Below are 15,859 nucleotides of genomic sequence, written 5' to 3'. Positions count from 1 at the left end.
GGCGGTGAGGGTGTGCGGCGGTTCCGGGGGTGAGGGTGTGCAGAGGTAATGGCGGTGAGGGTGTGCGGCGGTTCCGGGGGTGAGGGTGTGCAGAGGTAATGGCGGTGAGGGTGTGCGGCGGTTCCGGGGGTGAGGGTGTGCAGAGGTAATGGCGGTGAGGGTGTGCGGCGGTTCCGGGGGTGAGGGTGTGCAGAGGTAATGGCGGTGAGGGTGTGCGGCGGTTCCGGGGGTGAGGGTGTGCAGAGGTAATGGCGGTGAGGGTGTGCGGCGGTTCCGGGGGTGAGGGTGTGCAGAGGTAATGGCGGTGAGGGTGTGCGGCGGTTCCGGGGGTGAGGGTGTGCAGAGGTAATGGCGGTGAGGGTGTGCGGCGGTTCCGGGGGTGAGGGTGTGCAGAGGTACCAGCAGTGGGGGGTGAATGATGGAGGTACTGGCGGTGGGGGTGTGCTGCGGTTCCGTGGGTGAGGGGGTGTGTTAGGGGGTGTGGTGGGGGTGTGTGTTAGGGGGTATCGGCCGTGAGGGTGTGCGATAGTACAGGCGGTGGGGGGAGGATAAAGGAGGTATCGGCGAGAGTGTGCGGCGGTACCGGTGGTCAGGGAATGGATAAAGGAGGTACCGGCGGTGGGGGAGAGGGTGTGCGGCGCTATTGGCGGTGGGGGAGAGGGTGTGCGGTGGTGGGGGCGGGGGTGTGTGGAGGTGTCGGGGGGAAGATAAAGGAGGTACTGGGGGAGAGGGTGTGCGGCGGGGGTCTGTGGAGGTATCTGCGGTGGGGGGAGGATGATGGAGGTACTGGCGGTGGGGGCGGGTGTGTGCGGAGGTACTGGCGGTGGGGGCGGGTGTGTGCGGCGGTACTGGCGGTGGGGGAGAGGGTGTGCGGCGGTACTGGCGGTGGGGGAGAGGGTGTGCGGCGGTACTGGCGGTGGGGGAGAGGGTGTGCGGCGGTACTGGCGGTGGGGGAGAGGGTGTGCGGCGGTACTGGCGGTCGGGGAGAGGGTGTGCGGCGGTACTGGCGGTGGGGGAGAGGGTGTGCGGCGGTACTGGCGGTGGGGGAGAGGGTGTGCGGCGGTACCGGTGGTCAGGGAATGGATAAAGGAGGTACCGGCGGTGGGGGAGAGGGTGTGCGGCGCTATTGGCGGTGGGGGAGAGGGTGTGCGGTGGTGGGGGCGGGGGTGTGTGGAGGTGTCGGGGGGGAAGATAAAGGAGGTACTGGGGGAGAGGGTGTGCGGCGGGGGTCTGTGGAGGTATCGACGGTGAGGATGTGCGGCGGTATCTGCGGTGGGGGGAGGATGATGGAGGTACTGGCGGTGGGGGCGGGTGTGTGCGGAGGTACTGGCGGTGGGGGCGGGTGTGTGCGGAGGTACTGGCGGTGGGGGCGGGTGTGTGCGGAGGTACTGGCGGTGGGGGCGGGTGTGTGCGGCGGTACTGGCGGTGGGGGCGGGTGTGTGCGGCGGTACTGGCGGTGGGGGAGAGGGTGTGCGGCGGTACTGGCGGTGGGGGAGAGGGTGTGCGGCGGTACTGGCGGTGGGGGAGAGGGTGTGCGGCGGTACTGGCGGTGAGGGAGAGGGTGTGCGGCGGTACTGGCGGTGAGGGAGAGGGTGTGCGGCGGTACTGGCGGTGAGGGAGAGGGTGTGCGGCGGTACTGGCGGTGAGGGAGAGGGTGTGCGGCGGTACTGGCGGTGAGGGAGAGGGTGTGCCGTGGTACTGGCGGTGGGGGAGAGGGTGTGCGGCGGTACTGGCGGTGAGGGAGAGGGTGTGCCGTGGTACTGGCGGTGGGGGAGAGGGTGTGCGGCGCTGGCGAGGATGAAGGAGGTATCGACGAGCGTGTGCGGCGATGTCGGGGGGAGGATAAAGGAGGGCGGGGGTATGTGGAGGTATCGGCAGTGAGGGTGTGCGGCGGTACTGGTGGTGGGGGGAGAATGATGGAGGTACTGGTGGTGGGGGGAGAATGATGGAGGTACTGGTGGTGGGGGTGTGCGGCGATTCCGTGGGGGGGAGGGTGTGCGGCGGTATTGGCGGTAAGGGTGTCTGTCGTACCGGCAGTGGGGGGAGAATGATGGAGGTACTGGCGGGTCCGGGGGTGAGGGTGTGTGTGGAGATATCGGCCGTGAGGGTGTGTGGCAGTATCGGCGGTGGGGGGAGGATGATGGAGGTACTGGTGGTGGGGGTGGGGGTGTGCGTTGGTTTCGGGGGTGAGGGTGTGTGGAGGTATCGGCGGTGTGGGTGTGCGGCGGTACTGGCAGAGCTGTTCTTGTATGGTGGCCGCTGGTGTTTCCTGCCGTGATTGATGTAGCAGAGCTGTTCGTGTATGGTGGCCGCTGGTGTTTCCCGCTGTGATTGGTGTAGCAGAGCTGTTCCTGTATGGTTGTCGCTGGGGTTTCCTGCTGTGATTGGTGTAGCAGAGCTGTTCTTGTATGGTGGCCGCTGGTGTTTCCCGTTGTCGTTGGTGTAGCAGAGCTGTTCCTGTATGATTGTCGCTGGGGTTTCCTGCCGTGATTGATGTAGCAGAGCTGTTCGTGTATGGTTGTCGCTGGTGTTTCCCCCTGTGATTGGTGTAGCAGAGCTGTTCCTGTATGGTTGTCGTTGGTGTTTCCCGCTGTGATTGGTGTAGCAGAGCTGTTCCTGTATGGCTGTCGCTGGGGTGTCCCGCTGTGATTGGTGTAGCAGAGCTGTTCCTGTATGATTGTCGCTGGTGTTTCCTGCTGTGATTGGTGTAGCAGAGCTGTTCGTGTATGGTTGTCGCTGGTGTTTCCTGCTGTGATTGGTGTAGCAGAGCTGTTCCTGTATAGTGGCTGTTGGGGTTTCCCGCTGTGATTGATGTAGCAGAGCTGTTCATGTATGGTGGCCGCTGGTGTTTCCTGCTGTGATTGGTGTAGCAGAGCTGTGCCTGTATAGTGGCTGTTGGGGTTTCCCGCTGTGATTGGGGTAGCAGAGCTGTCCCTGTATGGTGCTCGCTGGTATTTCGCGCTGTGATTGGTGTAGCAGAGCTGTTCTGATTCTTCTCTCCTGCAGATGACGCCGCGGAGGTCGGGGAGGAGGACATCTTCCTGGGGCAGACCGCCAGTGCTATTAATCCTCCACAGACTTTCAGCTACTTCTCCCAGGCCTCGAGCCTCCCCAGCGGCAGCGACCCGTTTGCCAGCATAGGGCAGCCGCTCGCCACCGCAGCGTCTCAGGTTCCCGGTCCTGCTGCTTTCCCGAAGCCCCCGGTGTCCGTGCCGAGCGCGGTTCAGAATGGACAGAACGCCGTGGCTCCGCCCAGAACCTCCTCTCCATTTCCCAGCAATCCTCCTGCAATGTCCGGTGACACTTCTGGGGTTTTCCCCCCGAACACACAGATGTGCGCTCCTCCAAGTGCGTTTTCTTCTCCGCCTCCAGGCCCCTCGCAGGCCGCCTATAACCCCTACCGCCATAACGTACAGAGCAGCCGGGCCAACCCCTACCTGACCCCGCCTCAGCTGCAGCAGGACACCGCAGCGGGCATCTCCAGCCAGGCCTTCCCGGTGGCATCAGGACTCCCTCCGTTGTGCAACAGTTCTTCAGCCTCCCTGCCGCCTGTAAGTTACACTATCCTACCTGTATATATCAGCGTCATCTGTGTATTATATGGGGGTCAGAAACACTATCTTTTCTCCTTAGGGAGAGCAACTAGACGGTGAGTGAGTGAGTGCCACCTATGGGAAGGCAGCATTGTGGAGGTTTTATTCCATCTCCGTTATTTGCATATCACCCAGAGGAGCGTGCATGGCCATTTGAGTCTCCTCACCCCTGTTTAGGTGCTCTCCCTAAAAGATAGCGTTTCTGACCCACATCCCAGGCCTCTCACTAGCAGAGCCAGACTCCTACTGCACACTGATGGAGGGCAAATACCCTGAAACAGCTGTCTGTACATGGAGTCTGGCTTTGCTTTTAATTCCCAGTCATTGTTACAAGGCTTGTATAAAGAGTCTGACTTTGGCTTAAAGGAATGCTGCCTTCCAATAGGTGGCCTGTGGAGGTTTTATTCCATCTCCCTTATCTGTATATTATATCTCACACAAGTGCTGCAGTCACATCTACACTGCTCAGTACAGCTGTATAATGTGTTCCATGCTTCTTAGTGCTACACAGAGATAGGGGAGCAGGATCTCCTCTGTGTGTACAGTGTATGGGGAGAGACAGATAAGGGAGCAGCATCTCCTCTTCTCTGTGTGTGCCAGAGATGGGGGTGCGGGATCTCCCCCGCTCTGTCTGCCGCAGATGGCGATGGGGGAGCGGGATCTCCCCCGCTCTGTCTGCCGCAGATGGCGATGGGGGAGCGGGATCTCCTCCGCTCTGTCTGCCGGAGATGGCGATGGGGGAGCGGGATCTCCTCCGCTCTGTCTGCCGCAGATGGCGATGGGGGTGCGGGATCTCCTCTGCTCTGTCTGCCGGAGATGGCGATGGGGGAGCGGGATCTCCTCCGCTCTGTCTGCCGGAGATGGCGATGGGGGAGCGGGATCTCCTCCGCTCTGTCTGCGGGAGATGGCGATGGGGGAGCGGGATCTCCTCCGCTCTGTCTGCCGGAGATGGCGATGGGGGAGCGGGATCTCCTCCGCTCTGTCTGCCGGAGATGGCGATGGGGGAGCGGGATCTCCTCCGCTCTGTCTGCCGGAGATGGCGATGGGGGAGCGGGATCTCCTCCGCTCTGTCTGCCGGAGATGGCGATGGGGGAGCGGGATCTCCTCCGCTCTGTCTGCCGGAGATGGCGATGGGGGAGCGGGATCTCCTCCGCTCTGTCTGCCGGAGATGGCGATGGGGGAGCGGGATCTCCTCCGCTCTGTCTGCCGGAGATGGCGATCCGGGAGCGGGATCCCCTCCGCTCTGTCTGCCGGAGATGGCGATCCGGGAGCGGGATCCCCTCCGCTCTGTCTGCCGGAGATGGCGATCCGGGAGCGGGATCCCCTCCGCTCTGTCTGCCGGAGATGGCGATCCGGGAGCGGGATCCCCTCCGCTCTGTCTGCCGGAGATGGCGATGGGGGAGCGGGATCTCCTCCGCTCTGTCTGCCGGAGATGGCGATGGGGGAGCGGGATCTCCTCCGCTCTGTCTGCCGGAGATGGCGATGGGGGAGCGGGATCTCCTCCGCTCTGTCTGCCGGAGATGGCGATGGGGGAGCGGGATCTCCTCCGCTCTGTCTGCCGGAGATGGCGATGGGGGAGCGGGATCTCCTCCGCTCTGTCTGCCGGAGATGGCGATGGGGGAGCGGGATCTCCTCCGCTCTGTCTGCCGGAGATGGCGATGGGGGAGCGGGATCTCCTCCGCTCTGTCTGCCGGAGATGGCGATGGGGGAGCGGGATCTCCTCCGCTCTGTCTGCCGGAGATGGCGATGGGGGAGCGGGATCTCCTCCGCTCTGTCTGCCGGAGATGGCGATGGGGGAGCGGGATCTCCCCCGCTCTGTCTGCCGGAGATGGCGATGGGGGAGCGGGATCCCCTCCGCTCTGTCTGCCGGAGATGGCGATGGGGGAGCGGGATCTCCTCCGCTCTGTCTGCCGGAGATGGCGATGGGGGAGCGGGATCTCCCCCGCTCTGTCTGCCGGAGATGGCGATGGGGGAGCGGGATCCCCTCCGCTCTGTCTGCCGGAGATGGCGATGGGGGAGCGGGATCCCCTCCGCTCTGTCTGCCGGAGATGGCGATGGGGGAGCGGGATCCCCTCCGCTCTGTCTGCCGGAGATGGCGATGGGGGAGCGGGATCCCCTCCGCTCTGTCTGCCGGAGATGGCGATGGGGGAGCGGGATCCCCTCCGCTCTGTCTGCCGGAGATGGCGATGGGGGAGCGGGATCCCCTCCGCTCTGTCTGCCGGAGATGGCGATGGGGGAGCGGGATCCCCTCCGCTCTGTCTGCCGGAGATGGCGATGGGGGAGCGGGATCCCCTCCGCTCTGTCTGCCGGAGATGGCGATGGGGGAGCGGGATCCCCTCTCCTCTGTGTGTGCAGTGTTTTGGGAAGCCACTGCTTTGGCACCCAATAATCTCGTCTCGCCAAGAAAGATTGAAGAAAGTTTATTATGTAGAATAGATATAAAGTGAGAATTAAGGAATAAAAGGACAAGAGGTGAGAATCCATAATCGCTGCCTCCTGGCAGGAGGCAGTGAGAGGCTCTAACCTCCACCACGCTGTTGGGGTTAAAAGGAGGAATTCTGGCTAACTGCCAACAAGAACCTCCTTAAACATTCATTGGTCCCTTCTGACCAATCACTGATGAGTTCGTATAATTAACACATTCTTAGTCGCACTGGATGGTTTTGGCAGAGTTGTCCCAACCAGACAGAGAGCCCTGTGTTACTCTCTAAAGAGACACATTCCTCCAAGATTCCTGTTATTACACCGTGTTTACATTGGATTACATGAAGAACAGTTATTGAAGGCATAAGGCCAAATGTCAGGCCAGCGTATACCGGCCCGGTGCAGGATATGTCCAAATATACAGAAAGACCAACTAGACTGATGATTGGTATTACTTTCCTTATCAGTGCTGTATGGGAAAAATAGAGATAAGGAGCAGGATCCCCTCTGTGTGTGCCGTGTATGGGAGAGATGGAGATAGAGGAGCAGGATCTCCTCTGTGTGTGCCGTGTATGGGAGAGATGGAGATAGGGGAGCAGGATCTCCTCTGTGTGTGCCGTGTAAGGGAGAGATGGAGATAGGGGAGCAGAATCTCCTCTGTGTGTGCCGTGTATGGGAGAGATGGAGATAGGGGAGCAGGATCTCCTCTGTGTGTGCCGTGTATGGGAGAGATGGAGATAGGGGAGCAGGATCTCCTCTGTGTGTGCCGTGTATGGGAGAGATGGAGATAGGGGAGCAGGATCTCCTCTGTGTGTGCCGTGTATGGGAGAGATGGAGATAGGGGAGCAGGATCTCCTCTGTGTGTGCCGTGTATGGGAGAGATGGAGATAGGGGAGCAGGATCTCCTCTGTGTGTGCCGTGTAAGGGAGAGATGGCGATAGGGGAGCAGGATCTCCTCTGTGTGTGCCGTGTATGGGAGACATGGAGATGGGGGAGCAGGATGTCTTCTGTGTGTGCCGTGTATGGGAGACATGGAGATGGGGGAGCAGGATGTCTTCTGTGTGTGCCGTGTATGGGAGACATGGAGATGGGGGAGCAGGATCTCCTCTGTGTGTGCCGTGTATGGGAGAGATGGCGATAGGGGAGCAGGATGTCCTCTGTGTGTGCCGTGTATGGGAGAGATGGAGATAGAGGAGCAGGATCTCCTCTGTGTGTGCCGTGTATGGGAGACATGGAGATAGGGGAGCAGGATCGCCTCTGTGTGTGCCGTGTATATAATTGTCATCTAATATGGAAGAGTTCTGCCCAAGACTTGTACAAATGTTCTTGTTGCCTCACCAGTGATTGCCCTTACCCTGTTACCCCCTCAAGCTATTAGTTGGGGTGTCTGGATTTTGCACTCACTGCGGGTTTTATCTTGCAGCCCCCTGCAGCATCTACTTTCATGCCACCACCAATGGGGCAGTCCTATGCAAACTCCAGATCTGCAGCTCCCCCGATGTCTGCCCCAGCACCCTTCGTGCCCAACCTGTACGAACCTCTTCAACCGCACTGGTTCTTCTCCAAGTTGGTGGAAGGTCGAGAGGTCTGGTTGCCATTCAGTGCTTATGACTCTGCTAACCTTGAAGAAGTCTATAACTCTGGTAAGTGGTGGAGCTCATAATTAGGAGAAGATGAGGGGAGGGGGGGCGCTGAGCATGGCCACGTAGGGGAAGGGTGGGGGGGGCGCTGAGTATGGCCACTGAGCCCCCTCATAACTGACGTGACCTTGTGATGAGAACTGGAGGTGGTCGGCTCCTTACTTTGGGAGTTGTCGTTGCGTCTGTTTTGTGATGCTCTGGTTTTGTGTCTTCCAGTTCAGCCAGACCCGGAGAGCGTGGTGGTGAGCACAGCCGGGGGTCGCTATGATGTCTGCCTGTATGACCGCGAGATGAAGGCCGTGTACTGGGAGGAAGAGGATGCAGAAGTCAGGCGCTGCTCCTGGTTCTACAAAGGAGACACAGACAGCAGGTTCGTCCCTTACAGCGAGGACTTCAGTGAGAAGCTGGAGGTGAGTGTAATGGAGATGAGCTCCCGGGTATAACCAGAGGAGGCGCCGCTGCACACTGTGACTCACACAAAGCGCGCCACTACAGCACAGAGGCCTTCCGCTCTACAGTTGTAGTAACCATTGGTGACATCCAGTGTACATTTATGGGGTTTGAATGGGGCGGGTTTGGGAGCTGAGCCCGCTGTATATGAGGCGGGGGTCTATGACAGCAGACATCCAGCTGCCATTTAGATGTCGGGTCTGACAGCGGCATTTTAATGTCCCGACCGAGGGAGGTGGTTACGGCAGCCTGGGGCTGTTATGGACGTTTGCCTATTAAGCCTTGCCTGTGGCACTACTTAAGCCAGTTTTTGGCCTTCCATTTTTTTGATCATCGCCTTTTATTGTTCTGGATCTAGCCATGTGACGGCTGGTCATTTTGTGGGCTGAGCTGCAGTTTTTATTGGTACCATTTAATAAACCACACCGGGTATTCAAAAATGTAAACATTTTAGTAGAGCGAAATGATAAAATCAGCAGTTGAGGCGCTCTTCAGGGTGTTTTGTTTTGCAGCGTTCGTGCAGCGGTACATCTGACACTTCGTTCTGCTGGTCCGTATCGTTGTGGCGCTATTATGTTTATACGTTTTTGTGTGACGCTACAAAACAGAAATGCCTCCTGTCATCGTATTCAGAACTTCCTTTCCCCCTTGATGGGGATGTTGGGACTCCTCTTGAGGTGTAGTTTTTATTGCTGCCATCTTTGGTCCGTGCGACTTTCTGACACTGTTTATTCGATACTTTTTGGGCGGCCAAATAAATAAATCTAGTTCTGACTTCTTTTTAATTTACTTTACCGAAATACTTATAAATGTTCGGCTTTTCGGCTGCCATCAAGACCAATTCTGCTTATTTTTTATTTGTTCTTTCATTTTTTTTTGTTATTTAAAGGGGTTCTGACATGAAAAAAAAAAATTGTACTCACCTTGCCTGGCCTGGCCCGATCGCCAGGCATGTCCCCTCCAGCCGGCATAATCTTCTGTGCCTTTAAAGCAGAGCAGGAGCGGTCAAAAAGACCGCTTCCTGCTCTGGTCCGTCCGTCAGGCACTTCCGAGGTCAACGGACGGACCGCCACAGCAAGCACGTCACGAGCAGTGCTTGCTGTGGGCGGCCCGTCCGTCCTGGCTGAACTCCGGAGTGCTGCGCATGCGCAGTGGAGACGCGGCCCGTCCTGACTCCTGTCAGAGGGCACCTCTCCACTGCGCATGCGCGCGATCCCGGAGCGGCGCGGCTGCTGGAGGAAGAAGACTGCCTGCCGGGAGGCATACTAGCACTTTCTGCTTAGGTTAAGCAGCGCTGCTGATTAGAGCCACCTGATTGGCTCTTCGGCACCACATGACTGCACAGCATGCACCAATCAGGTGGCTCTAGTCAGGCTGCTTAACCTAAGCAGAAAGTGCTAATATGCTGCCGGGAGATGACCCCCCGATGTCAACAACAACAGGAGAACAGGTAAGTATAAAATTTTTATGCTTTAGCAGCCATTAAACCATGGGTTCCCTGGGTCCATTAGGCAGACCAGGGAACAATGGCTGCTAAAGCATAAAAACATTATTTGTGTCAGAACCCCTTTAATTTTATGTTTTTTACAAATTTTTAAAAACAAAATCCTTTTTCTATTTTAAGATTAAAAAAAGCTTGCACTAAATCGGGGGTCCTCTCACGCTGCGCAGCACACTGGGGTCATGGCTTTGGGGGCTTTGATGTCATTTAGGGGGCCCTTTGCTCGGGGTCATTTATCATGTCCTGGCATGGACACATGATGAGCGCATGATATAATGCCGCCCCTCTGGGGGAGGGGGACTCGGGTCCAGGATGACACGCTGCTTCAGACGGTCGGTACATCCTCTCCGCAGAGGGTCCCGGTGTTATCCGGGTTTTGTCCGGGTTCCAGTAATGACTGTTGCATCGATTGCAGGCGGAGTATAAGAAGGCGGTGAGCAGTAACCAGTGGCACCGGAGGCTGGAGTTTCCGGGAGGAGAGACTATAGTGATGCACAACCCCAAGGTACGTGTCGTAATTCCCAATCCCTGCCAGTGTTACTTTGTATTGGAATCCCAGTGTTAGAATATATGTTCTAATTCCTCTAGTTGTGGGGAGATGGACGCCTCGCACGTCGCCTACAAACAATAGTGATAGGGATCGTCAATATGATGGCTCTCGGTAACCTTGGATAATTGCCCCTCCCCCTCCTCCCCTGTATTTTTGACTCCCTGCACCGATGGGTCTGAAAATTGAGATTTCTATATACATTCTAGTAATGAACAAACGTGTAAAGTTTCGTAAAATTTGGAGATATTCAGGTGTTACCCATTGGGTGATTTGTCCTGAAATGACCCATTTCTAAGCCCCTCCTCCCCCCTGTACACTTCGGGGATGATTTGTTGTTGGGGGTCTAGCGGGCGTCCGGTGTCACACAATACAGAGGAAGCGAGAATCCCGTGGAACATTCTAGTGTGTGGTATGCGGAGTCCGTGGGCCGACGTACCTGAGCCTCTGATTACTGTAGGTAACGTTTTGGAGGGCCCTTATTTCTGCTCTTCTGCCCCCATTCCTTTTCCTATAGGGGGCAGTATCCGAAATATTAATGTGTTCTGTGTCCACTTTCGCAGGTGATCGTCCAGTTCCAGCATAGTGCCATTCCGGATGAGTGGGGCACACCTCTGGATGGGCAAGCCCGACCGCGAGTGGTGAAGAGGGGCATAGATGACAATGACGACATCCCGGATGGTAATCTAGGCCGGGCACTGCCACCTTCTGCCTTCACTTGGGGGTGCAGCAGCCTTCAGCCTCGTTATTGTAGGAGCGCAGGGTTAGAGACTCGCAGAGTCTCAGACGTGTCCCGGAGAACCTTCATAAACCTGCAGTGATCATGTTGGCGGCCTCATTACTGCGCCCCCTAGTGCAGAGGAGGGATATAGGTGACCCACGTGTCCTAATAACGGCTGACTACCACAAGGGGGCGCTTTGTTAGGGGCAGGGTGGGGGTGCTGTAGGGTTACTTTGGTTTTTCTTCATGCTGTCTGTGTTCCCGCAGGAGAGATGCCGCAGGCCGACCATCTAGTCTTCATGGTTCATGGGATTGGCCCGGTGTGTGACCTCCGGTGTAGGAGTATCGTTGAATGTGGTAAGTACTGCCAGACTTGCCTATGCTGGAGCACTCAGGTTTTGACCGTGTGCTGCTCACTCAGCTGAGGGTTTGTTACAGTGTATCAGTGTATGCGATCCTCAGTCAGTTAAAGGGCTTGTCCAGTTTTATAAAATGACTGACGACCTGTCCTCAGGATAAGTCCTCTATAGAAGCTCATCGGCCTCCGTCTCCCGGGACCCCCACCCATCAGCTTTTGTCTGGGCTGCTGATGTATACAGGAAGAAGACAACTCAGTTTTCACTCTAGTGGCCCAGTTTGGTATTGCAGGCCACATTCCCATTGAAATGAATGTAGTACCAAGTCCGTCCACTGCAGTGGGAACGGAGCTATATGCTTACGGAGCACGAACGCAGCGGCATGGAGAACAGTTGATCGGTGGGGACTCCTGGTGACAGACCCCACTAATCTGTTGATAACCTTTTTCTGAGAATGGGCCATCAGTATTTTAACTTGGCACAGCCTCTTTAAATTTTGCAGCATCACAAAACCCTTTACTGGAATCCAGGCCGATGGCTTTTACCTGCACTGACATAACGGAGTTCGTCACTATGTGACAGTGAGGCCGGGTCAGGACCGCTTTTAACCCCTTAGTGACGACTTTATAGTGTTTTTAAGTCCTTCAGATGCTGGACGTGTATGAGGGGAGATCGCGGGGCGACCCCCCCCCCCCCCCCCCCCCCCCTCCATACATCCTGGGTGCCGGCTGTTTCTTACTGCTGACACACGGCGGTAACAGCTACAATGAGCTGCGGGGCTGTTAACCCTTTGAATGCTGCTGTAAATTCTGACTGTAGCATTTAAATCCCCTAAACGATGTTGAGCGGTCCTGTGAGGTCGCAGGGAGTCGTACGGCTGTCATGGCAGAATGCCTATCAAGCCATCCCCGTGGGTTGGCTTTATGAACTGCCTGCCTGATAGCAATATGATGTAATGCTGGGGCATTACATTGTAATAGATGGCTGAAAATGGCGCCCCGCACCAGCATATCAGAGGGGCAGCGGAGAAGAACAACTGCAAGTAATAGACTTCCACCTCCTCCAGTCCTGGCAAAGAATTTTGTCCCAAAACTGAAAAGTCACTTTAAAGGCTATTGAGGCCTCTGAAAGGGGCGGGCAGGAGGGAGGCAGTTTACTTAAAGGCATGTATTGTGGGCTGACAATCATTTTGGGTTTAGTTAAAGGGGTTGTCCACGTTGTGTGAAGCGCCTCTCACCGGGTCCCCCATGCTGTAAATTAACAAAGCAGCGGATACTCGCCTCTTTGTTCCCCGGCTCCGGTCTCCGCTGCCCTTGTTTAGAGGACGCCCGTGACCTTCTGTAACCCTGCTGATGCAGCCAATGACAGTAGTCGCCTCTCACCACTGAGCGCTGTCATTGGCCGCTGCAGCAGCTTGTTTGTAGCCGGCTCAGACTGACTGCAGCCTGTGAAGATGATGTCCGCAGGGAGATTGGAGCCGTCGGCGGGACGATCGGAGAGCGCTGAATATCCGCTGCTTTGTTTTGCAGCACGGTGGATCCAGTAGGGGGCACTTTATGTAACAACACCTTGAAACGTTTTGCACAGTTTGTCTTCTGCAGCTTCTCATTGTCGCTGTATATAGAAACTGCAGACTAGGTCTCAGTATGAGATAAGTCACTTTTCAGCCCTTCTCTCTCCTCTCATGCGCCTCCTCAGATAATGTAGGATTATAACAAAGATTAACTTTGTTGTGGTCCTAGATTAGCTGATGGAGGAGAGGAGGAGAGGGCAGAGGGGAACCAAGTCACCAGTCCAGCCTCATGGGCAGATCTCCTATTGAGACTCAGTCTTCAGTCTCCATATACAGTGATAAGTAGAAGCTGCAGAAGACAAATGCTGCAAAATGTTTAACTGAAGCTTATTGACTGTCAGTCCAAAATACCTGCTTTTATGGGGAAGAAAATGCCCCCCAAAGGACTGAGGGAGGCAAGTACAATATAATCAGAGGCGGCTCTTCTTTTTTTCCGGTCAGTGGACGACTTTAGGGCCGTGTCTCTGAAATTGCTCCAGTCTCACTTTAAAAAGTCTCTGGATGAGGGTAAAATGAGCCGTGTGGAGTTCCTGCCAGTCCATTGGCACAGTGCCCTCCATGGAGACGCTACTGGGGTGGACAGGTGAGTGTGCAGCTGAAGCCCAGGTAATGTGTGATTCTGCTATGTCCTGTCCTGACCGCACAACTGGAGGCTGGCCCCCCGTGACCTCTGTATAATCCAGGGATTGAACAGCTTCCGCCCCCTCCACCCTACAGAGGACCTCTGCATAACGCATCCTCGCTCGTCGCTCTGCGTTTAACGGAGATCAAAGGAAGAACCTTATTGGATGCTTCTTCATCTCCTTCGACCTTCCTTCTCGCCCTCATGTTCTGTGCCAGGTCCCTCGCTTGTGTCCGCTTCCCGGAATATCAAAGTGCTAACGACGACTTTTCCGTGAGAGTGTGTGCTTCACATGCTCCGCCCCTGATCACATGACTGTGATGTCATCGCAGGTCCTAAAGCATAAAACATGCAGAGTCTGACACAAGCCATGTGCTCACAGGACCTGAGATGTCACAGTCATGTGATCATTCACCCGGGCTCTGACCTCCGCCGCTGATCACATTACGGTGACGTCATAACTTTATAAAAAAACCTGAAGAGACAGACAGTAGCCATGTGCTGACAGAACCTGTGATGATGTCACTGTCATGGGATCAGTCACTGGCCCTTAGCTCCTCCCCAATCACATGACTGTGACATCACACATCCTGAACCAGCAGAGGCTGACTAAGAATGTATGTAGCAGAGCTGCATGTGTGTGACGCGCATGTAGCAGAGCTGCATGTGTGTGACACGCATGTAGCAGAGCTGCGTGGCGCATTGTGCCACCAGAAACACTAATAATTACTAGTAGTCTTGGATGGAGTGGTCGGCTGAGGAACTGTCACTTGTGTGTCCTTTATCACTCTTTTTGCTTGCCTATGTTCTAAGACTCGCGGTCAGGCTTGTATGAAAAACCTCTAGTTTTAGTGGTTCCTCTGTCTGCGGAGAGCCGCACGTTCTATGGAGACGCAGGCCGGCTGCTGCTGAGTATGGCAAGAAGTCCCTACAAATGTAGCTGCTGGTGGGATGGGATGAAGGGGGATGGGGGATTCCCATCTTATAAAGTGATGAGAAAGTGATTCCTGTTGTGTAGGAAAAACCCAAGGTGAGGGCTCCTTCACACGGGCTACAAAACCACGCAGGAGTTAGCCGCGCAAAAAAATTGTGGCTAACTTTGCTAAACATCGCGTGAATGGGCGACTTCCTGCTATGAAGTCTCAGGCTTAATTAGCGGTGAAATTGCCCATTCACACGAGCCGCGTGTTGCTTTAAAAATACGCTGCTGCTCTGGGAGGAGAGGGATGAAGAAAAGCCCCGGAGGGAACCCCCTTCTCCCCAGGGCTTCCCTTCATCTCAGCGGGGCTGGAGGGATATCCCCACTGCGGGGAGAGAGGTTACACTGCAGGGGAGAATAAGGGATGTCCCCAGCAGAGCGATGCCAGGGTTCCCCAGCAGGGGGAAATAAACGGGACTATCCCTTATGCTCCCTTGCAGGGGAACCCCGGTATTGCGCTGCTGGGGAATTAATCTTCCTTTACCGGCCGCCTTGCACAGTCTACCATAAGAGTCTATGGAGGGTTCTGCGATCGGTGCAGATTCCAAGGCAAACCCGTGTCCCGTTACTTTCAGTAGGAATCCGCGCTGTAGTCTATGCGGAGTGGATTTTTTTCACATCCACGTTATGACTTTAGTCACAACCTAAAATAAACCCTGGCCACCTGGCCACTAACTATACATAAGACGTGGCCTGTGTACCAGGCCTAATGCCATCACTTAACACAGTTTATCATAATCCTAGTCCTTTGCCATCACTGTTGTTGCAGTCCTTAGGGCGTCTCTTCCACACAGTCTGGGTGTCCCAGTAGCTCACAATCTAACTGTAAAGGCACCCCTCACCTTTACCAAACCTAGGTGCGTCTTGATTAATTAGCAGAGGGACCTTTCTCTGCCAAATAGACTATATTGCTGAGCCCTCTAGTGGTCATCTCCGATACTGTTAGCACAAAGTGCAGAAAAAAGTGAGTTGTCACTCCTTGATGTGGATTCAATACCGTATTCACGCAGAATCCACATGCAGATTTGCCTATTGAAGAGGGGCTAAATCCACATGCAGGTCCACAGGTACACAGTTGCGCAGCTGTGCATTTTTGTGGCAGTTTTCAGAGGTGGAATCTGCACAGGAAAATCGGCATCGGATTATGTCATGTGAACACCCTTTTTTTTCTTTTTTGAATTGGGGGTTGGGGGGGGGGGGTTTGGGGAGGGGTGTCACTGTTACCGCTGGAGCCGCTCTGTGGGGTGTCACTGTTACCGCTGGGGCCGCTCTGTGGGGGCTCACTGTTACTGCTGGGGCCGCTCTGTGGGGGGCTCACTGTTACCGCTGGGGCCGCTCTGTGGGCGGGGGGGGGGGGGGCTCACTGTTACCGCTGGGGCCGCTCTGTGGGGGGCTCACTGTTACTGCTGGGGCCGCTCTGTGGGCGGGGGGGGGGGGGGGGGCTCACTGTTAC

General features: G+C 56.0%; 1 protein-coding gene across 2 annotated transcripts in view; it reads left to right on the top strand.

Moving 5' to 3' along the window:
* Window positions 1-15,859, top strand: part of SEC23IP (SEC23 interacting protein) — a 31,746-nt gene that overhangs the window by 1,021 nt on the left and 14,866 nt on the right. For both annotated transcript variants that reach the window (XM_066601354.1, XM_066601355.1), the window contains exons 2-8: window positions 3,007-3,551; window positions 7,441-7,660; window positions 7,874-8,067; window positions 10,024-10,113; window positions 10,719-10,836; window positions 11,144-11,233; window positions 13,247-13,388. In XM_066601354.1, the coding sequence (XP_066457451.1) occupies window positions 3,007-3,551; window positions 7,441-7,660; window positions 7,874-8,067; window positions 10,024-10,113; window positions 10,719-10,836; window positions 11,144-11,233; window positions 13,247-13,388 (1,399 nt within the window). The remainder of the gene's footprint in view (window positions 1-3,006; window positions 3,552-7,440; window positions 7,661-7,873; window positions 8,068-10,023; window positions 10,114-10,718; window positions 10,837-11,143; window positions 11,234-13,246; window positions 13,389-15,859) is intronic.

This window comes from Eleutherodactylus coqui, chromosome 4, assembly GCF_035609145.1.
Source record: "Eleutherodactylus coqui strain aEleCoq1 chromosome 4, aEleCoq1.hap1, whole genome shotgun sequence".
NCBI classification, from domain to species: Eukaryota; Metazoa; Chordata; class Amphibia; order Anura; family Eleutherodactylidae; genus Eleutherodactylus; species Eleutherodactylus coqui.
Note: the sequence above shows the minus strand (reverse complement) of the source record. Positions and strands in the feature narration are given on the sequence as shown.